The 22,254-nt window shown below is 43.6% G+C and overlaps 1 protein-coding gene across 1 annotated transcript in view; it reads right to left on the minus strand.

Annotated features, from left to right (window-relative positions):
* The window catches only part of LOC310784505 (nuclear receptor corepressor 2-like), a gene marked incomplete at its 3' end in the record, with an annotated part of 106,766 nt that overhangs the window by 9,848 nt on the left and 74,664 nt on the right, over window positions 1-22,254 (minus strand). Inside the window, exons 6-7 of the mRNA XM_083645489.1 lie at window positions 17,020-17,133; window positions 11,631-11,687 (exon numbers count right to left, since the gene is read on the minus strand). Of these exons, the coding sequence (XP_083501615.1) occupies window positions 11,631-11,687; window positions 17,020-17,133 (171 nt within the window). The remainder of the gene's footprint in view (window positions 1-11,630; window positions 11,688-17,019; window positions 17,134-22,254) is intronic.

Consider the following 22,254-nt stretch of genomic DNA (forward strand, 5'->3'; position numbering starts at 1 on the left):
AGTTTTAGAGTGTTTCAGTGTCCTAACAGTTTTAGAGTGTTTCAGCATCCTAACAGTTTTAGAGTGTTTCAGTGTCCTAACAGTTTTAGAGTGTTTCAGCATCCTAACAGTTTTAGAGTGTTTCAGCATCCTAACAGTTTTAGAGTGTTTCAGTGTCCTAACAGTTTTAGAGTGTTTCAGTGTCCTAACAGTTTTAGAGTGTTTCAGTGTCCTAACAGTTTTAGAGTGTTTCAGTGTCCTAACAGTTTTAGAGTGTTTCAGCATCCTAACAGTTTTAGAGTGTTTCAGTGTCCTAACAGTTTTAGAGTGTTTCAGCATCCTAACAGTTTTAGAGTGTTTCAGCGTCCTAACAGTTTTAGAGTGTTTCAGCATCCTAACAGTTTTACAGTGTTTCAGTGTCCTAACAGTTTTACAGTGTTTCAGCATCCTAACAGTTTTAGAGTGTTTCAGCATCCTAACAGTTTTAGAGTGTTTCAGTGTCCTAACAGTTTTAGAGTGTTTCAGCATCCTAACAGTTTTAGAGTGTTTCAGCATCCTAACAGTTTTAGAGTGTTTCAGCTAGGGCTGCACGATATTGGAAAAAACTGACATTGCAATATTTTTTTATTCTGCGATATATATTGCGATATGAAAAAAACAGGAATTTTCACCAAAAGTCTTAAATAGGTCTATCAAGCCTTGCCTGTTTAAGAAGATGGCCTAGTGGGTAACGTGCACGGTTGACGTAGTAGGAAGTGAGTGTGTTTTTAGCCGCAGCCAGGGTGAGTTGCAGGATCCTAAGTGAGTAAAAGTACTATAGTTAGTAGGAAAAGAGCTTTGAACGTAACAGAGAGGGCGTGCATTACTGTATGTTATGAGTTAATTTGCCTTAGTTGACATTGCACGCTCTGCGATGTGACTATTGCGCATGTGCACATTGCGATGACGATGCTGAAACGATATATTGTGCAGCCCTAGTTTCAGCATCCTAACAGTTTTAGAGTGTTTCAGCATCCTAACAGTTTTACAGTGTTTCAGCGTCCTAACAGTTTTAGAGTGTTTCAGCATCCTAACAGTTTTAGAGTGTTTCAGTGTCCTAACAGTTTTAGAGTGTTTCAGCATCCTAACAGTTTTAGAGTGTTTCAGCATCCTAACAGTTTTAGAGTGTTTCAGTGTCCTAACAGTTTTAGAGTGTTTCAGCATCCTAACAGTTTTAGAGTGTTTCAGCATCCTAACAGTTTTAGAGTGTTTCAGCATCCTAACAGTTTTAGAGTGTTTCAGTGTCCTAACAGTTTTAGAGTGTTTCAGCATCCTAACAGTTTTAGTGTTTCAGCATCCTAACAGTTTTAGAGTGTTTCAGTGTCCTAACAGTTTTAGAGTGTTTCAGCATCCTAACAGTTTTAGAGTGTTTCAGCATCCTAACAGTTTTAGAGTGTTTCAGCATCCTAACAGTTTTAGAGTGTTTCAGCATCCTAACAGTTTTAGAGTGTTTCAGCATCCTAACAGTTTTAGAGTGTTTCAGCATCCTAACAGTTTTAGAGTGTTTCAGCATCCTAACAGTTTTAGTGTTTCAGCATCCTAACAGTTTTAGAGTGTTTCAGCATCCTAACAGTTTTAGAGTGTTTCAGCATCCTAACAGTTTTAGTGTTTCAGCATCCTAACAGTTTTAGAGTGTTTCAGTGTCCTAACAGTTTTAGAGTGTTTCAGCATCCTAACAGTTTTAGAGTGTTTCAGCATCCTAACAGTTTTAGAGTGTTTCAGCATCCTAACAGTTTTAGAGTGTTTCAGCATCCTAACAGTTTTAGAGTGTTTCAGCATCCTAACAGTTTTAGAGTGTTTCAGCATCCTAACAGTTTTAGAGTGTTTCAGCATCCTAACAGTTTTAGAGTGTTTCAGCATCCTAACAGTTTTAGTGTTTCAGCATCCTAACAGTTTTAGAGTGTTTCAGTGTCCTAACAGTTTTAGAGTGTTTCAGCATCCTAACAGTTTTAGAGTGTTTCAGTGTCCTAACAGTTTTAGAGTGTTTCAGTGTCCTAACAGTTTTACAGTGTTTCAGCATCCTAACAGTTTTAGAGTGTTTCAGCATCCTAACAGTTTTAGAGTGTTTCAGTGTCCTAACAGTTTTAGAGTGTTTCAGTGTCCTAACAGTTTTACAGTGTTTCAGCATCCTAACAGTTTTAGAGTGTTTCAGTGTCCTAACAGTTTTAGAGTGTTTCAGTGTTTCAGCATCCTAACAGTTTTACAGTGTTTCAGCATCCTAACAGTTTTACAGTGTTTCAGCATCCTAACAGTTTTACAGTGTTTCAGTGTTTCAGCATCCTAACAGTTTTACAGTGTTTCAGTGTTTCAGTGTCCTAACAGTTTTAGAGTGTTTCAGTGTCCTAACAGTTTTAGAGTGTTTCAGCATCCTAACAGTTTTAGAGTGTTTCAGTGTCCTAACAGTTTTAGAGTGTTTCAGTGTCCTAACAGTTTTAGAGTGTTTCAGCATCCTAACAGTTTTAGAGTGTTTCAGTGTCCTAACAGTTTTAGAGTGTTTCAGTGTCCTAACAGTTTTAGAGTGTTTCAGTGTCCTAACAGTTTTAGAGTGTTTCAGCATCCTAACAGTTTTAGAGTGTTTCAGTGTCCTAACAGTTTTAGAGTGTTTCAGTGTCCTAACAGTTTTAGAGTGTTTCAGCGTCCTAACAGTTTTACAGTGTTTCAGCATCCTAACAGTTTTACAGTGTTTCAGTGTTTCAGTGTCCTAACAGTTTTACAGTGTTTCAGCATCCTAACAGTTTTAGAGTGTTTCAGTGTCCTAACAGTTTTAGAGTGTTTCAGCATCCTAACAGTTTTACAGTGTTTCAGCATCCTAACAGTTTTACAGTGTTTCAGCATCCTAACAGTTTTACAGTGTTTCAGTGTTTCAGCATCCTAACAGTTTTAGAGTGTTTCAGTGTCCTAACAGTTTTAGAGTGTTTCAGTGTCCTAACAGTTTTAGAGTGTTTCAGCATCCTAACAGTTTTAGAGTGTTTCAGTGTCCTAACAGTTTTAGAGTGTTTCAGCATCCTAACCGTTTTAGAGTGTTTCAGTGTCCTAACAGTTTTAGAGTGTTTCAGTGTCCTAACAGTTTTAGAGTGTTTCAGTGTCCTAACAGTTTTAGAGTGTTTCAGTGTCCCAACAGTTTTAGAGTGTTTCAGTGTCCTAACAGTTTTAGAGTGTTTCAGTGTCCTAACAGTTTTAGAGTGTTTCAGCATCCTAACAGTTTTAGAGTGTTTCAGTTAGGGATGTCAACCGATAACCGTTTAACCGATAATCGACCGTTAGAACATTAACCGATTAATACTATCAGTTAAACGGTTAAAAAAAAAAAAATCACGTCTCCTAAACACATGCAGAGAGAGAGAGAGAGAGAGAGAGAGAGAGAGAGAGAGAGAGAGAGAGAGAGAGAGAGAAGCGCATGGTCTGAAACCCGACACCTTGCTAATCTCACAGCGTTCAGCGCGCACTGATCAAACAGTAGTTTTTACCGTGTCCTAGAGATGCAGACATGAAGCGGTCTAATTGACGATTGAAAAGTAACAATTAACGTTAGTCTTTACTGTCCAACACATCACAGTTCGGAGAAATTGTTTCAGAACGGGACAGAGACGGATTGTTTGTAGACTGTATTCATTGACACTTTCAAGGCCGGTGTGAAAGCGGCTACTGACAGCTGCGTGCGACTGAGACACACAGAGAGCAGAGCCCTCGTCGCGTGTGTGAAGAGAGAGGAATAAGGGGTGAGACCAAAAGCAGGTAAACCACTGTGGGATTAGTGAGGAGAAGATACTGTAGTGATGCTGCGCACTTTGTCAGTGCGCCCTGCAGCCTGGGCTGTCGTCCGCTCAAACACTACTTCACCGGGCAGCTGCGTGTCAATTGACGTGCCTATAATATGCAATGCGTGCAGCTCTAAAGTATAGCCTATCGGAGGAATGTTTTTGTTTAGATGGCTGGAGGCTTCAACTTGTTTTTTTCTGCTTGTAGATGTAAAAAATAAACGCTTTCTAATGAAAAAAATCAAGCATTTGTTGTGGTAATTGTTTAATGGGGCACAGACAGTCAAATAGCGCATTTTAATCTTCTCGGTTAACCGACAGTTGTCGGTTGTCGGTCAAGAAAAATTATGATTTTCGACATCCCTAGTTTCAGTGTCCTAACAGTTTTAGAGTGTTTCAGCATCCTAACAGTTTTAGAGTGTTTCAGTGTCCTAACAGTTTTAGAGTGTTTCAGTGTCCTAACAGTTTTAGAGTGTTTCAGCATCCTAACAGTTTTAGTGTTTCAGCATCCTAACAGTTTTAGAGTGTTTCAGCATCCTAACAGTTTTAGAGTGTTTCAGCGTCCTAACAGTTTTAGAGTGTTTCAGTGTCCTAACAGTTTTAGAGTGTTTCAGCGTCCTAACAGTTTTAGAGTGTTTCAGCATCCTAACAGTTTTAGAGTGTTTCAGTGTCCTAACAGTTTTAGAGTGTTTCAGTGTCCTAACAGTTTTAGAGTGTTTCAGCGTCCTAACAGTTTTAGAGTGTTTCAGCGTCCTAACAGTTTTAGAGTGTTTCAGTGTCCTAACAGTTTTAGAGTGTTTCAGTGTCCTAACAGTTTTAGAGTGTTTCAGCATCCTAACAGTTTTAGAGTGTTTCAGTGTCCTAACAGTTTTAGAGTGTTTCAGTGTCCTAACAGTTTTAGAGTGTTTCAGTGTCCTAACAGTTTTAGAGTGTTTCAGTGTCCTAACAGTTTTAGAGTGTTTCAGTGTCCTAACAGTTTTAGAGTGTTTCAGTGTTTCAGTGTCCTAACAGTTTTAGAGTGTTTCAGCATCCTAACAGTTTTAGAGTGTTTCAGTGTCCTAACAGTTTTAGAGTGTTTCAGCATCCTAACAGTTTTAGTGTTTCAGCATCCTAACAGTTTTAGAGTGTTTCAGTGTCCTAACAGTTTTAGAGTGTTTCAGTGTCCTAACAGTTTTAGAGTGTTTCAGCATCCTAACAGTTTTAGAGTGTTTCAGTGTCCTAACAGTTTTAGAGTGTTTCAGCATCCTAACAGTTTTAGTGTTTCAGCATCCTAACAGTTTTAGAGTGTTTCAGTGTCCTAACAGTTTTAGAGTGTTTCAGTGTCCTAACAGTTTTAGAGTGTTTCAGCATCCTAACAGTTTTAGAGTGTTTCAGTGTCCTAACAGTTTTAGAGTAGGAACATGTTTCAGTGTCCTAACAGTTTTAGAGTGTTTCAGCATCCTAACAGTTTTAGAGTGTTTCAGCATCCTAACAGTTTTAGAGTGTTTCAGCATCCTAACAGTTTTAGAGTGTTTCAGTGTCCTAACAGTTTTAGAGTAGGAACATGTTTCAGTGTCCTAACAGTTTTAGAGTGTTTCAGCATCCTAACAGTTTTAGAGTGTTTCAGCATCCTAACAGTTTTAGAGTGTTTCAGCATCCTAACAGTTTTAGAGTGTTTCAGTGTCCTAACAGTTTTAGAGTGTTTCAGCATCCTAACAGTTTTAGAGTGTTTCAGCATCCTAACAGTTTTAGAGTGTTTCAGCATCCTAACAGTTTTAGAGTGTTTCAGCATCCTAACAGTTTTAGAGTGTTTCAACGTCCTAACAGTTTTAGAGTGTTTCAGTGTCCTAACCGTTTTAGAGTGTTTCAGCATCCTAACAGTTTTAGAGTGTTTCAGTGTCCTAACCGTTTTAGAGTGTTTCAGCATCCTAACAGTTTTAGAGTGTTTCAGCATCCTAACAGTTTTAGAGTGTTTCAGTGTCCTAACAGTTTTAGAGTGTTTCAGCATCCTAACAGTTTTAGAGTGTTTCAGTGTCCTAACAGTTTTAGAGTGTTTCAGTGTCCTAACAGTTTTAGAGTGTTTCAGTGTCCTAACAGTTTTAGAGTGTTTCAGTGTCCTAACAGTTTTAGAGTGTTTCAGCATCCTAACAGTTTTAGTGTTTCAGCATCCTAACAGTTTTAGAGTGTTTCAGTGTCCTAACAGTTTTAGAGTGTTTCAGCATCCTAACAGTTTTAGAGTGTTTCAGCATCCTAACAGTTTTAGAGTGTTTCAGCATCCTAACAGTTTTAGAGTGTTTCAGCATCCTAACAGTTTTAGAGTGTTTCAGCATCCTAACAGTTTTAGAGTGTTTCAGCATCCTAACAGTTTTAGTGTTTCAGCATCCTAACAGTTTTAGAGTGTTTCAGTGTCCTAACAGTTTTAGAGTGTTTCAGCATCCTAACAGTTTTAGAGTGTTTCAGCATCCTAACAGTTTTAGAGTGTTTCAGCATCCTAACAGTTTTAGAGTGTTTCAGCATCCTAACAGTTTTAGAGTGTTTCAGCATCCTAACAGTTTTAGAGTGTTTCAGCATCCTAACAGTTTTAGAGTGTTTCAGCATCCTAACAGTTTTAGAGTGTTTCAGCATCCTAACAGTTTTAGTGTTTCAGCATCCTAACAGTTTTAGAGTGTTTCAGTGTCCTAACAGTTTTAGAGTGTTTCAGCATCCTAACAGTTTTAGAGTGTTTCAGTGTCCTAACAGTTTTAGAGTGTTTCAGTGTCCTAACAGTTTTACAGTGTTTCAGCATCCTAACAGTTTTAGAGTGTTTCAGCATCCTAACAGTTTTAGAGTGTTTCAGTGTCCTAACAGTTTTAGAGTGTTTCAGTGTCCTAACAGTTTTACAGTGTTTCAGCATCCTAACAGTTTTAGAGTGTTTCAGTGTCCTAACAGTTTTAGAGTGTTTCAGTGTTTCAGCATCCTAACAGTTTTACAGTGTTTCAGCATCCTAACAGTTTTACAGTGTTTCAGCATCCTAACAGTTTTACAGTGTTTCAGTGTTTCAGCATCCTAACAGTTTTACAGTGTTTCAGTGTTTCAGTGTCCTAACAGTTTTAGAGTGTTTCAGCATCCTAACAGTTTTAGAGTGTTTCAGCATCCTAACAGTTTTAGAGTGTTTCAGTGTCCTAACAGTTTTAGAGTGTTTCAGCATCCTAACAGTTTTAGAGTGTTTCAGTGTCCTAACAGTTTTAGAGTGTTTCAGTGTCCTAACAGTTTTAGAGTGTTTCAGCATCCTAACAGTTTTAGAGTGTTTCAGTGTCCTAACAGTTTTAGAGTGTTTCAGTGTCCTAACAGTTTTAGAGTGTTTCAGTGTCCTAACAGTTTTAGAGTGTTTCAGCATCCTAACAGTTTTAGAGTGTTTCAGTGTCCTAACAGTTTTAGAGTGTTTCAGTGTCCTAACAGTTTTAGAGTGTTTCAGCGTCCTAACAGTTTTACAGTGTTTCAGCATCCTAACAGTTTTACAGTGTTTCAGTGTTTCAGTGTCCTAACAGTTTTACAGTGTTTCAGCATCCTAACAGTTTTAGAGTGTTTCAGTGTCCTAACAGTTTTAGAGTGTTTCAGCATCCTAACAGTTTTACAGTGTTTCAGCATCCTAACAGTTTTACAGTGTTTCAGCATCCTAACAGTTTTACAGTGTTTCAGTGTTTCAGCATCCTAACAGTTTTAGAGTGTTTCAGTGTCCTAACAGTTTTAGAGTGTTTCAGTGTCCTAACAGTTTTAGAGTGTTTCAGCATCCTAACAGTTTTAGAGTGTTTCAGTGTCCTAACAGTTTTAGAGTGTTTCAGCATCCTAACCGTTTTAGAGTGTTTCAGTGTCCTAACAGTTTTAGAGTGTTTCAGTGTCCTAACAGTTTTAGAGTGTTTCAGTGTCCTAACAGTTTTAGAGTGTTTCAGTGTCCCAACAGTTTTAGAGTGTTTCAGTGTCCTAACAGTTTTAGAGTGTTTCAGTGTCCTAACAGTTTTAGAGTGTTTCAGCATCCTAACAGTTTTAGAGTGTTTCAGTTAGGGATGTCAACCGATAACCGTTTAACCGATAATCGACCGTTAGAACATTAACCGATTAATACTATCAGTTAAACGGTTAAAAAAAAAAAAATCACGTCTCCTAAACACATGCAGAGAGAGAGAGAGAGAGAGAGAGAGAGAGAGAGAGAGAGAGAGAGAGAGAGAGAGAAGCGCATGGTCTGAAACCCGACACCTTGCTAATCTCACAGCGTTCAGCGCGCACTGATCAAACAGTAGTTTTTACCGTGTCCTAGAGATGCAGACATGAAGCGGTCTAATTGACGATTGAAAAGTAACAATTAACGTTAGTCTTTACTGTCCAACACATCACAGTTCGGAGAAATTGTTTCAGAACGGGACAGAGACGGATTGTTTGTAGACTGTATTCATTGACACTTTCAAGGCCGGTGTGAAAGCGGCTACTGACAGCTGCGTGCGACTGAGACACACAGAGAGCAGAGCCCTCGTCGCGTGTGTGAAGAGAGAGGAATAAGGGGTGAGACCAAAAGCAGGTAAACCACTGTGGGATTAGTGAGGAGAAGATACTGTAGTGATGCTGCGCACTTTGTCAGTGCGCCCTGCAGCCTGGGCTGTCGTCCGCTCAAACACTACTTCACCGGGCAGCTGCGTGTCAATTGACGTGCCTATAATATGCAATGCGTGCAGCTCTAAAGTATAGCCTATCGGAGGAATGTTTTTGTTTAGATGGCTGGAGGCTTCAACTTGTTTTTTTCTGCTTGTAGATGTAAAAAATAAACGCTTTCTAATGAAAAAAATCAAGCATTTGTTGTGGTAATTGTTTAATGGGGCACAGACAGTCAAATAGCGCATTTTAATCTTCTCGGTTAACCGACAGTTGTCGGTTGTCGGTCAAGAAAAATTATGATTTTCGACATCCCTAGTTTCAGTGTCCTAACAGTTTTAGAGTGTTTCAGCATCCTAACAGTTTTAGAGTGTTTCAGTGTCCTAACAGTTTTAGAGTGTTTCAGTGTCCTAACAGTTTTAGAGTGTTTCAGTGTTTCAGCATCCTAACAGTTTTAGTGTTTCAGCATCCTAACAGTTTTAGAGTGTTTCAGCATCCTAACAGTTTTAGAGTGTTTCAGTGTCCTAACAGTTTTAGAGTGTTTCAGCATCCTAACAGTTTTAGAGTGTTTCAGTGTCCTAACAGTTTTAGAGTGTTTCAGCATCCTAACAGTTTTAGTGTTTCAGCATCCTAACAGTTTTAGAGTGTTTCAGTGTCCTAACAGTTTTAGAGTGTTTCAGTGTCCTAACAGTTTTAGAGTGTTTCAGCATCCTAACAGTTTTAGAGTGTTTCAGTGTCCTAACAGTTTTAGAGTGTTTCAGTGTCCTAACAGTTTTAGAGTGTTTCAGTGTCCTAACAGTTTTACAGTGTTTCAGCATCCTAACAGTTTTAGAGTGTTTCAGCATCCTAACAGTTTTAGAGTGTTTCAGCATCCTAACAGTTTTAGAGTGTTTCAACGTCCTAACAGTTTTAGAGTGTTTCAGTGTCCTAACAGTTTTAGAGTGTTTCAGCATCCTAACAGTTTTAGAGTGTTTCAGCATCCTAACAGTTTTAGAGTGTTTCAGCATCCTAACAGTTTTAGAGTGTTTCAGCATCCTAACAGTTTTAGAGTGTTTCAGTGTCCTAACAGTTTTAGAGTGTTTCAGTGTCCTAACAGTTTTAGAGTGTTTCAGTGTCCTAACAGTTTTAGAGTGTTTCAGCATCCTAACAGTTTTAGAGTGTTTCAGTGTCCTAACAGTTTTAGAGTGTTTCAGTGTCCTAACAGTTTTAGAGTGTTTCAGTGTCCTAACAGTTTTAGAGTGTTTCAGTGTCCTAACAGTTTTAGAGTGTTTCAGTGTCCTAACAGTTTTAGAGTGTTTCAGTGTCCTAACAGTTTTAGAGTGTTTCAGTGTCCTAACAGTTTTAGAGTGTTTCAGCATCCTAACAGTTTTAGAGTGTTTCAGTGTCCTAACAGTTTTAGAGTGTTTCAGTGTCCTAACAGTTTTAGAGTGTTTCAGTGTCCTAACAGTTTTAGAGTGTTTCAGTGTCCTAACAGTTTTAGAGTGTTTCAGTGTCCTAACAGTTTTAGAGTGTTTCAGTGTCCTAACAGTTTTAGAGTGTTTCAGTGTTTCAGTGTCCTAACAGTTTTAGAGTGTTTCAGCATCCTAACAGTTTTAGAGTGTTTCAGTGTCCTAACAGTTTTAGAGTGTTTCAGCATCCTAACAGTTTTAGTGTTTCAGCATCCTAACAGTTTTAGAGTGTTTCAGTGTCCTAACAGTTTTAGAGTGTTTCAGCATCCTAACAGTTTTAGTGTTTCAGCATCCTAACAGTTTTAGAGTGTTTCAGTGTCCTAACAGTTTTAGAGTGTTTCAGTGTCCTAACAGTTTTAGAGTGTTTCAGCATCCTAACAGTTTTAGAGTGTTTCAGTGTCCTAACAGTTTTAGAGTAGGAACATGTTTCAGTGTCCTAACAGTTTTAGAGTGTTTCAGCATCCTAACAGTTTTAGAGTGTTTCAGCATCCTAACAGTTTTAGAGTGTTTCAGCATCCTAACAGTTTTAGAGTGTTTCAGTGTCCTAACAGTTTTAGAGTAGGAACATGTTTCAGTGTCCTAACAGTTTTAGAGTGTTTCAGCATCCTAACAGTTTTAGAGTGTTTCAGCATCCTAACAGTTTTAGAGTGTTTCAGCATCCTAACAGTTTTAGAGTGTTTCAGTGTCCTAACAGTTTTAGAGTGTTTCAGCATCCTAACAGTTTTAGAGTGTTTCAGCATCCTAACAGTTTTAGAGTGTTTCAGCATCCTAACAGTTTTAGAGTGTTTCAGCATCCTAACAGTTTTAGAGTGTTTCAACGTCCTAACAGTTTTAGAGTGTTTCAGTGTCCTAACCGTTTTAGAGTGTTTCAGCATCCTAACAGTTTTAGAGTGTTTCAGTGTCCTAACCGTTTTAGAGTGTTTCAGCATCCTAACAGTTTTAGAGTGTTTCAGCATCCTAACAGTTTTAGAGTGTTTCAGTGTCCTAACAGTTTTAGAGTGTTTCAGCATCCTAACAGTTTTAGAGTGTTTCAGTGTCCTAACAGTTTTAGAGTGTTTCAGTGTCCTAACAGTTTTAGAGTGTTTCAGCATCCTAACAGTTTTAGAGTGTTTCAGTGTCCTAACAGTTTTAGAGTGTTTCAGTGTCCTAACCGTTTTAGAGTGTTTCAGCATCCTAACAGTTTTAGAGTGTTTCAGTGTCCTAACAGTTTTAGTGTTTCAGCATCCTAACAGTTTTAGAGTGTTTCAGTGTCCTAACCGTTTTAGAGTGTTTCAGCATCCTAACAGTTTTAGAGTGTTTCAGTGTTTCAGCATCCTAACAGTTTTAGAGTGTTTCAGCATCCTAACAGTTTTAGAGTGTTTCAGCGTCCTAACAGTTTTAGAGTGTTTCAGCGTCCTAACAGTTTTAGAGTGTTTCAGCATCCTAACAGTTTTAGAGTAGGAAGTTCCAGGAACATGTTTCAGCGTCAAGTGGAGGTTTTTCAAAAACAACGCTCGCTCGGCGAGGAGAACCCCACGCCGAGTATCAAAGCTCCAAACGTTTTCTCGTCAGGATTCCCGTGTCTCTCATTTCCACGCGAGCGTCCATACGTCAAGCATCATTGACACTTGGAGAGCTGAGCCACAGCTTTCTGTGTAGCCATCATCAATGGTGGAGACAGACTTGAATGGCAATGGCCTCCTCACCACCTCAGACCTGGAGAGATCCTTTGCTTCAACCTTCCCTCCAATAACCTGTTCATTGAATAATAGAAAAACAGACTGTGGGAGGGGGCGGGGCATAAAGAGAAGGTTTCCACACTCACCAGTTCCAATCTGGGCCCGAGTCCCTCCAGTATCCTGTGAGCTTCCTCTGCCTTTTTCTGGTGAAGAAACACAAGCAGACAAGCAGCACATGTTAGCCTCTGCCGTCACCACGGCAACGCAGAGAGGAGGGCAGAGGAGAGAGCAGAGGAGAGGAGGGAGGGGAGGGAGGGAGGGGAGAGGAGGGGAGGGGAGAGGAGGGAGCAGAGGAGAGAGCAGAGGAGAGGAGGGAGGGGAGGGAGTGAGGGGAGAGGAGGGAGGGGAGGGAGGGAGGGGAGAGGAGGGGAGGGCAGGGGAGAGGAGAGGAGGGAGCAGAGGAGAGAGCAGAGGAGAGGAGGGGAGGGAGGGGAGAGGAGATGAGGGGAGAGGAGGGAGGGGAGAGGAGAGAGCAGAGGTGTTGGGGCTCAGCTCCTCCATACATTTATATTTAGCTCCACCAGACAATGTGTGAGACGTGAGCAATGTCCCAGACTACCCCCCCTCACCTACACTCTCACTCCCCATCTTCACCTCCACTCTGCCCTCCTCTCTCTCTCTCTCTCTCTCTCTCTCTCTCTCTCTCTGATAGATTATCTCTCTCTCTCTCTCTCTCTGATAGATTATCTCTCTCTCTCTCTCTCTCTCTGATTATCTATCTCTCTCTCTCACTCACATATAATTTCTCCTTGGTGAGATAGCAGACGCTCTGCTCTGTTGCTTTCCCAGCTCACTTCCTTTCCTTCAGTGACACAACAGTGTAACTGATTGGCAGGAGTGACAGAAACACAGATCACAAATACTGTCAAAAGATGCACTGGGGGCTGCCATCTTGGATTTTTAGAGCTAGAAGTGATGTATTTGTCAGCATTTAACACATTCAGTGCCAAGGACGTCTGTGGACGTCCTAAAAAAAAGTAACGAGGAGTGCCAAGGACGTCTGTGGACGTCCTAAAATCATAATTCATATTATTCCATAATTCTGCTGTTTAAGGTCGTACCTAGCCAGTGAGCATGAATCCCTTCAAGGGATCACACGGCGCCACCTTAAACATCGTCACAGGAGCTGCTCCACCCACCTCAGATCCTTTACTTTGTACAGGAGACAGCGGAGAAAGTGGAAACCGATGCATGCTTTCTGCCAGAGCCGTATATATTGCTCTGTCTACAGCGGAGAGTGGGCTCGGCTGCATCCGCGCTCACAACTGAGCTCTTATGCTTCTATCTATCTCCACACGATTTCCTAGAAAGCCAGCATCCGAAGCCGAACGGCCATGCCTTTTCGTTCAGTCGCGTTTGCCCATCAAGGAAATGATGCGCGCTGGGATCTGTCCGGGGCAAAAACGAGAAAACAAACTCTGTGCGTGTGGGAGGAGCCCGCAGCTCAGAGGTGGAGAGGGGAGAGGGGGGAGGGGGGAGGGGGGGGGGGGGGGAGAGGGGTGTGTGACACACAGGCTGCACAGAAACCACACCACACGCCACCACATCAGAAAACACCAGCCAGAGTCAGTGAATGTGCTCGAAATTAGAGTGCAAAAGGTATTCATAAAAGGGCCTATATCTTGGAAAGTAAAAAAAAACGACAGAAAACCCTTGAAAGTGCACTTTTTTGAGAGGCTGTAATTTCATAATGGAACTGTCTAGAAACAAAATTTCTTCTTTGGAAGAAGCAGGAGTGTTCAATGTTTCATTAAAGTCCAGCCCCGTTAATATAGCCATAATAGAAAAAATTCTATAGCTGTTTTCAACTGAATGGAAGTGAATCTGGCACAGGCTCCAGACAATTTTACTGAAGCGCTGTGGCACTGAATGTGTTAACAGTGCTGGTTTCCCATAGCCGCAGCGCCGCATTCTATTGGTCCATGATCGACCAGCTGCACAATCAACTGGACAGGCCACCTGTCAATCACAGCCAAAACGTAGTCCTTTTTTTTGCATCTATTTGACACTAAACGGATTATATACAAATCCTAGTTGTCATGAAAGGTGAAATGAGCTATACAGACATTTTGGAACCAGGCTGTAAACACATGTATTGATGCTAATGTCAGGCACAGGGTGAATGCTTTTGCAGCCAGCCTCAAGTGGCCACTTGAGGAACTGCAGTTTTTGGCACTTCCGCATTGGCCTCAATGCAACCAACTAAGACTGCCCCCTGGATTCTTCACCACTAACAGAATGTGATGTGAGCTTCAGGTAGGGCTGCACGATTAATCGTATTTTCATCGTCATCGCGATATGAAAATGTGCGATGAACACATCGCAAAAGTCACGTGTTATCGCAAAAAAGAAAAAAGAAAATGTACAGTGCACCTGAACGCAACATGCAAGATACCGGCTGAATAAGTGTTCAAATGTTCATGTCATTCTGGCCAATACTCCACTTCTGTTATAACATTTCAGTCTGGAATATGGAATATCTTTCAATAATCGTTATGACTAAAAGGCTAAAAGTAATCTCATGTGTAAGAAATGACTGTTCTACATTGAAGTAAAAATGTAAATAATTAACTTGTTGGTTTTGGATTTTTTTTTTAGCTTCAAGAGCTCAACAGGGTTCTGATCCTGCAGCCTTGGTGAGGCTGACACCGCTGTGACACCAGCTCAGAAAGGCCTACTGAGGCTGGAGTCATTACAGCCAGGGGACACGAGGGGTTAACGCAGCCTAAACTCCTCATGTATGAAGACGCTTGGTATGAGCCTCACCCTGAGGAACTGCATGCTATATATACCTGCAAGCTATATATACCTGCAAGCTATATATACCTGCAAGCTATATATACCTGCAAGATATATATACCTGCAAGCTATATATACCTGCAAGCTATATATACCTGCAAGCTATATATACCTGCAAGCTATATATACCTGCAAGCTATATATACCTGCAAGCTATATATACCTGCAAGCTATATATACCTGCAAGCTCGCCATGGAACACTACGCCTTGAAACACAGAATAGCAGGAAATAATGCATTGACTGAATGTGCTATGGGGTCTGGAGAGAGCGTGGGGGAGCGCGCGGTAGGCCCGAGTGCTTCCTGGCAGCCAGGGGGAGCCGGTGAGGTCTGGAGAGAGCTTAGGGGATGGTGCCATAGGCCAGGAAGCACTCCTGACAGCCAGGGGGAAGTGGAAAGTGTTACAGGGGTCAGGGTACATTGTGGAGTAAAGCCATGAGTCATCCTTCAACTTCCTGCCTTTCACATGACCCTGCATGAGCAAGCAGCCATGTCCTGCTGCTGCTGAGACTCACACAGGACACACAGGACACACAGGACACACAGGACACACAGGACACACAGGACATTCCTATACTACTGTGTTGTTTTAAAGGGCTTTGCAGGGCATTTTTGCTAGCTTAGCAGAATACAGTGGGTGCCATGTGCTTTGGTAGCTTAGCAGAATACAGTGGGTGCCCTGTGCTTTGGTAGCTTAGCAGAATACAGTGGGTGCCATGTGCTTTGGTAGCTTAGCAGAATACAGTGGGTGCCCTGTGCTTTGGTAGCTTAGCAGAATACAGTGGGTGCCCTGTGCTTTGGTAGCTTAGCAGAATACAGTGGGTGCCATGTGCTTTGGTAGCTTAGCAGAATACAGTGGGTGCCCTGTGCTTTGGTAGCTTAGCAGAATACAGTGGGTGCCCTGTGCTTTGGTAGCTTAGCAGAATACAGTGGGTGCCCTGTGCTTTGGTAGCTTAGCAGAATACAGTGGGTGCCCTGTGCTTTGGTAGCTTAGCAGAATACAGTGGGTGCCCTGTGCTTTGGTAGCTTAGCAGAATACAGTGGGTGCCCTGTGCTTTGGTAGCTTAGCAGAATACAGTGGGTGCCCTGTGCTTTGGTAGCTTAGCAGAATACAGTGGGTGCCCTGTGCTTTGGTAGCTTAGCAGAATACAGTGGGTGCCCTGTGCTTTGGTAGCTTAGCAGAATACAGTGGGTGCCCTGTGCTTTGGTAGCTTAGCAGAATACAGTGGGTGCCCTGTGCTTTGGTAGCTTAGCAGAATACAGTGGGTGCCCTGTGCTTTGGTAGCTTAGCAGAATACAGTGGGTGCCCTGTGCTTTGGTAGCTTAGCAGAATACAGTGGGTGCCCTGTGCTTTGGTAGCTTAGCAGAATACAGTGGGTGCCCTGTGCTTTGGTAGCTTAGCAGAATACAGTGGGTGCCCTGTGCTTTGGTAGCTTAGCAGAATACAGTGGGTGCCATGTGCTTTGGTAGCTTAGCAGAATACAGTGGGTGCCATGTGCTTTGGTAGCTTAGCAGAATACAGTGGGTGCCCTGTGCTTTGGTAGCTTAGCAGAATACAGTGGGTGCCCTGTGCTTTGGTAGCTTAGCAGAATACAGTGGGTGCCCTGTGCTTTGGTAGCTTAGCAGAATACAGTGGGTGCCCTGTGCTTTGGTAGCTTAGCAGAATACAGTGGGTGCCCTGTGCTTTGGTAGCTTAGCAGAATACAGTGGGTGCCCTGTGCTTTGGTAGCTTAGCAGAATACAGTGGGTGCCCTGTGCTTTGGTAGCTTAGCAGAATACAGTGGGTGCCATGTGCTTTGGTAGCTTAGCAGAACACAGTGGGTGCCATGTGCTTTGGTAGCTTAGCAGAATACAGTGGGTGCCATGTGCTTTGGTAGCTTAGCAGAATACAGTGGGTGCCATGTGCTTTGGTAGCTTAGCAGAATACAGTGGGTGCCATGTGCTTTGCTAGCTTAGCAGAATACAGTGGGTGCCATGTGCTTTGCTAGCTTAGCAGAATACAGTGGGTGCCATGTGCTTTGCTAGCTTAGCAGAATACAGTGGGTGCCATGTGCTTTGCTAGCTTAGCAGAATACAGTGGGTGCCATGTGCTTAATGTGACATCACAAGTTCAAGTCCAACCGTGGCCATAAGTGATGCTGTCCCGTTTTTCCTGTCATCCCCAACTAGTGCAACGACCAGGGCAAATACCCTTCATCCGGTTTCCCACCCGCAGACACAGCCAATCGTGTCTGTGTGGACGCCAGACCAAGCCGGAGGTGACACGGGGGCGCGAACCTGCGACCCTCGTGTTGGTAGGCAGGATGAACAATAACAAAGGGCTTATTCAAAGATCTGCAGTGTGAGAGGAGTTCCCCCGATTCAAATGACATGGACATGAAAGGAGAGGTGTGCCTTTCACCACTAGGTGGACTAAGAGCATTGAGAATGGCTCCATGCTCAACCCTGTTGCAACAGCAATATTCTATACAGACTGTGTTTACTGTAACTAAAAGGTTATGCTCAGCACTTCAAAAGAGGTCTATTTGACTAACGATTCAGTTTGTCTGGTCTTGAGAGATGAGGATGCAGTATTTATGCTGGTTGTCTTGAGAGATGAGGATAGAGTATTTACGCTGGTTGCTTGACTTGCATTAAGGTGATGATAGAGAACAATGCTTATGATCAGGTGCTCACCCGGTTCTCGTCGTAGATGATCTGCACCAGGCTGCGGTGCTTGGCCTCGCTGGGCGGTGGGGAGACGGGGCGCTCTGGCTCCTGAGGCTTCGCTGCCTCCTCCTCCAGTTGTTGCTGTAACACACAAACAAACCAACATGACAGTTAACCCATTGATACCTGATGCAGCATTTGCGTGTATACCCCTCATTTGTGTGTGTATCCCTTTAAGACCGCGAACCGCGTCTTAAAGGGATACACACACAAATGCCGCATCAGGTTATCTAAGCAGGAGACACATACGGCCGATTAATCAGCATCAGCCATGTCTGGGCGTCTGTCGCACTAGTATTCACAGTGTGTCCCGCGCCGTAGGGACTAGTATTCAGTGTGTCCCACGCCGTAGACACTAGTATTCACAGTGTGTCCCACGCCGTAGACACTAGTATTCATAGTGTGTCCAGCGCCGTAGGCACTAGTATTCACAGTGTGTCCAGCGCCGTAGACACTAGTATTCATAGTGTGTCCCGCGCCGTAGGCACTAGTATTCATAGTGTGTCCCGCGCCGTAGGGACTAGTATTCACAGCGTGTCCCGCGCCGTAGACACTAGTATTCATAGTGTGTCCCGCGCCGTAGACACTAGTATTCACAGTGTGTCCCGCGCCGTAGGCACTAGTATTCATAGTGTGTCCCGCGCCGTAGACACTAGTATTCACAGTGTGTCCCGCGCCGTAGACACTAGTATTCACAGTGTGTCCCGCGCCGTAGGCACTAGTATTCATAGTGTGTCCCGCGCCGTAGGGACTAGTATTCACAGCGTGTCCCGCGCCGTAGACACTAGTATTCATAGTGTGTCCCGCGCCGTAGACACTAGTATTCACAGTGTGTCCCGCGCCGTAGGCACTAGTATTCATAGTGTGTCCCGCGCCGTAGACACTAGTATTCAGTGTGTCCCGCGCCGTAGACACTAGTATTCATAGTGTGTCCCGCGCCGTAGACACTAGTATTCACAGTGTGTCCCGCGCCGTAGGGACTAGTATTCACAGTGTGTCCCGCGCCGTAGGGACTAGTATTCACAGTGTGTCCAGCGCTGTAGGGACTAGTATTCATAGTGTGTCCAGCGCCGTAGGGACTAGTATTCACAGCGTGTCCCGCGCCGTAGACACTAGTATTCATAGTGTGTCCCGCGCCGTAGGCACTAGTATTCATAGTGTGTCCCGCGCCGTAGGGACTAGTATTCACAGCGTGTCCCGCGCCGTAGACACTAGTATTCATAGTGTGTCCCGCGCCGTAGACACTAGTATTCACAGTGTGTCCCGCGCCGTAGGCACTAGTATTCATAGTGTGTCCCGCGCCGTAGACACTAGTATTCACAGTGTGTCCCGCGCCGTAGACACTAGTATTCACAGTGTGTCCCGCGCCGTAGGCACTAGTATTCATAGTGTGTCCCGCGCCGTAGGGACTAGTATTCACAGCGTGTCCCGCGCCGTAGACACTAGTATTCATAGTGTGTCCCGCGCCGTAGACACTAGTATTCACAGTGTGTCCCGCGCCGTAGGCACTAGTATTCATAGTGTGTCCCGCGCCGTAGACACTAGTATTCAGTGTGTCCCGCGCCGTAGACACTAGTATTCATAGTGTGTCCCGCGCCGTAGACACTAGTATTCACAGTGTGTCCCGCGCCGTAGGGACTAGTATTCACAGTGTGTCCCGCGCCGTAGGGACTAGTATTCACAGTGTGTCCAGCGCTGTAGGGACTAGTATTCATAGTGTGTCCAGCGCCGTAGGGACTAGTATTCAGTGTGTGTCCCGCGCCGTAGGGACTAGTATTCAGTGTGTGTCCCGCGCCGTAGGCACTAATATTCACAGTGTGTCCCGCGCTGTAGACACTAGTATTCACAGTGTGTCCCGCGCCGTAGACACTAGTATTCACAGTGTGTCCCACGCCGTAGACACTAGTATTCACAGTGTGTCCCGTGCCGTAGGCACTAGTATTCACAGTGTGTCCCGCGCCGTAGACACTAGTATTCACAGTGTGTCCCGCGCCGTAGACACTAGTATTCACAGTGTGTCCCGCGCCGTAGACACTAGTATTCACAGTGTGTGAATGTGCATGCTAGTTGCCTGTCAGCTGTAGTATTTGCAGTGTGTTCAGTAAGAGGTGACGTGAGGTGAGCTACCTGCCTTTGTTGCTGCTAGATGTTTGGAGTGGGGTTGATGTGTTCCAGCTCTAAACCTTTAGAACCACACTAAACTCATCCAAAAGGCCCTGTGGCTCTCTGGATCCTGCTGAGAGGTGAGTGAGTGTGAGAACAGCCTTCCCCCTCCTCTCCAGTGGGGTGAGAACAGCCTCCCCCCTCCTCTCCTCTCCAGTGGGGATGAGACTACCTATCCCATTAGCTGGAATAGCAATTAACTCCCCAGGGGCCAGTTAATCAAAGGGTTACCACAACAGCCTGCAAACAAAGCCAATGCTGCTGTGTAGCTACAACACTAGAGCCGTTTTCACACATGCGTACAGGAACATTGCCTGTAAATCAATATCGGCCATTTCCCGGAATTTTCCTTCAGACCTGAGGGCTCACATGTGTGAATATAGCAGTCAATAATCTTGAATCTTGAATCTTGAAGTAAAAAGTTTGGCTCTCTGTCTTAATCCGTTTCACTACTGTAAGACTGAGAATATTACTATTGAAATCTTTTCATAACGTTAGGTGGCGCTGTTGGAAGCCTTGCATCGGAGAACCAATCATCAGTGTTGTGGGCGGGCCTGCTTTCTGGGAGCAGTGACACTCATGCAGAACCGGTGCTGTCGCGTTTGCGGAGAAACATATTAATCACTTAGAAACAAACATAAGCTGTTAATAGGACATGTTTCATCCGGCCCCGGCGGCTAGAGGTCTTTCCCCCAGCGATAAGCCCGACTCCCGAGGCTAACGTTACAGAGCCTGCTGATGACTTCACAGAGCTTCACAGAAGCAAGCGGACCACTTCCGGGTAGGAAAAATGATTGTAAAATAAACAACAGGTATAAACTCTCTTTGCAGCACATCAGTGTCTTGCTCTATATTGGAACTATGAAACATTGCATTGCCGCTACCAAATAAAATTCTAATAATAAATGTAGGCGTGTCTGCTGCCGGCCGTTCTCGCCAGGCTCTGAACCAGATTTGGAACAGTAAATTCCCAGACGTTTGGTGGTTAGGTGGCGCTGTTGGCGCCGCTCACCAAACGTCTGGAAACCGAGACTACATAAATTTAAACAAACGATTCAGCGATTATCTGTCAACGATTCGATTCACATGTCCGCATCGCGATGCATCGATTAAACGATTAATTTTGACACCCCTAATTATTAGACACTCTTTCTGATGATTAAAAATAACATAAAGAGTAAAACATAGAATTCAGACAAATTAAAACAAAAAATGTCATTAGAAAAAAAAATCATAAGGCCCTAGATGAAATGAGTAGGCAGATGGTTGGGGTGGCTTTTGGTGTTTTGTGGTAAAAGTGGCTCTCCTATTGACTTTGTCCTGCCAGTGTGGCTCTCCTATTGACTTTGTCCTGCCAGTGTGGCTCTCCTATTGACTTTGTCCTGACAGTGTGGCTCTCCTATTGACTTTGTCCTGCCAGTGTGGCTCTCGTGGAAAGCATAGTGAGCATCACCGGTCTAGATGTTGGGGCCTTGTGTGGGTGAGTGGCGTGCGGGGAGCTGATCTCCAGTAAAGCTGATCCCCCTGGCCCCCCCCCCCTCCTCTGCTCTCCTGTCCAGGGCCTCAGCAGGGGGAGGAGGCGGGGCCTCAGCAGGGGGAGGAGGCGGGGCCTCAGCAGGCGGAGGAGGCGGCCTCCAGAGGGTCCACAGGAGAGTGGAGCGTGATGGATGACGGTGTGACGCGATCGGCCCGGATAAGCATCTGGCACCGGGAAACACATCCATTCCCAGAGAGCCCTCCCCCTTCCCCTTCCCAAACCCACCAGCGAGGAAAATAAAATAAAGCAGCTGTCCAGAGCCTGGCTGACATGACACAGACTGACAGTAACCTAAGCCCCCCCAGCCCCCACCCATCTCCCCCAACTCAGAACCAAGCCAGAACTCTTTAAATAAAGTTTTACCATAACACTTCATTACTCCAGATGTTTTAATGCTTGAAGGGAGCTGCACTGTAAGAAAGAAAAAAAGAGAGAAAAAAAAGAAAACCTCCCTAAAAAAACATTGTGTGTGTTGAGGGAGAGTAAGGGGGAGGGGTCTGTATTAAGGGGGAGGGGTCTGTATTTATTTTTCTAGGTAGCAGAGCTTACCCTCTCAATCATTCACAACAACCCTCACCGCTCCCACTTCGCCCCCCAGTCGCACTGCCCCACACTGTAAAAACTACAAGTTCCTTGAGGAACCTCTAGGTTACTCCAAGAACCTAGGAGTTCCCCCAAGAACTCCGAAGTTCCTCAAAGCTCCTCAATGCTCTCAGAGGTGCCTGCAAGAACCTTTACTTTTTACGCAGTATGAATATGGTTCCTCAAAGAACCCAATTTGAATTAAGGTTCCTCGAGGCCCCTTAGGCTGTATTTTGATATCATATGATATCCAAATATATGTAGCCTAAAGATATGTATAATGACTTGTGAGCATCTCTGGTATATATAACAGAAATGCTCACAAGTCATTTTTGCAAGTCCAAGTCACTGTATGTGTGACTTACCTGTATGTGCAACACAAGTTCAAGTCTCAAGTCCAAGTCCCCATATACTGTGAGGATGTTTTTGAATTTATCTCACTGAAAGAAATATTTGGTCTGAAAAGGCTTTCTTCTCCCAAGCATGTCTTTTGGTCATTGAAAAGCACTATACAAATTAAATTATTATTATTTTTATTATTATTATGTATTTGAACTGTACAATAATGTCAGAAAGTTGGAACTTTGTGTATAATCAATATGCATTAGAAGGTTCGGATATTCAGGCCATGGTTTTCACTATACACGTGTATCCATGGTTTTCACAGCCAGTCAAGCTGTCATCTCGGCATCAGCTTGAGGTTTGATATGATCCCCATCTAATAGCTGTCTAGCAATGTTCTAGCAAGGCATCCTGCCAGAAAGCAAGAAGAAGAAGAATGTTTGCACATCACTCATTGTCAATAAAAAAATAAAAAAGTAAATATATAAATAAATCTCCGTCTCTGCCTCTACTAGTTGGTAATTAAACTGGCAAATGGGAAGGAACTATATTTCCTCGATTAATGGGGGCTGATCTAG

The sequence above is a fragment of the Poromitra crassiceps genome, assembly GCF_964638095.1.
Source record: "Poromitra crassiceps genome assembly, chromosome: 10".
Lineage (NCBI taxonomy): Eukaryota > Metazoa > Chordata > Actinopteri > Beryciformes > Melamphaidae > Poromitra > Poromitra crassiceps.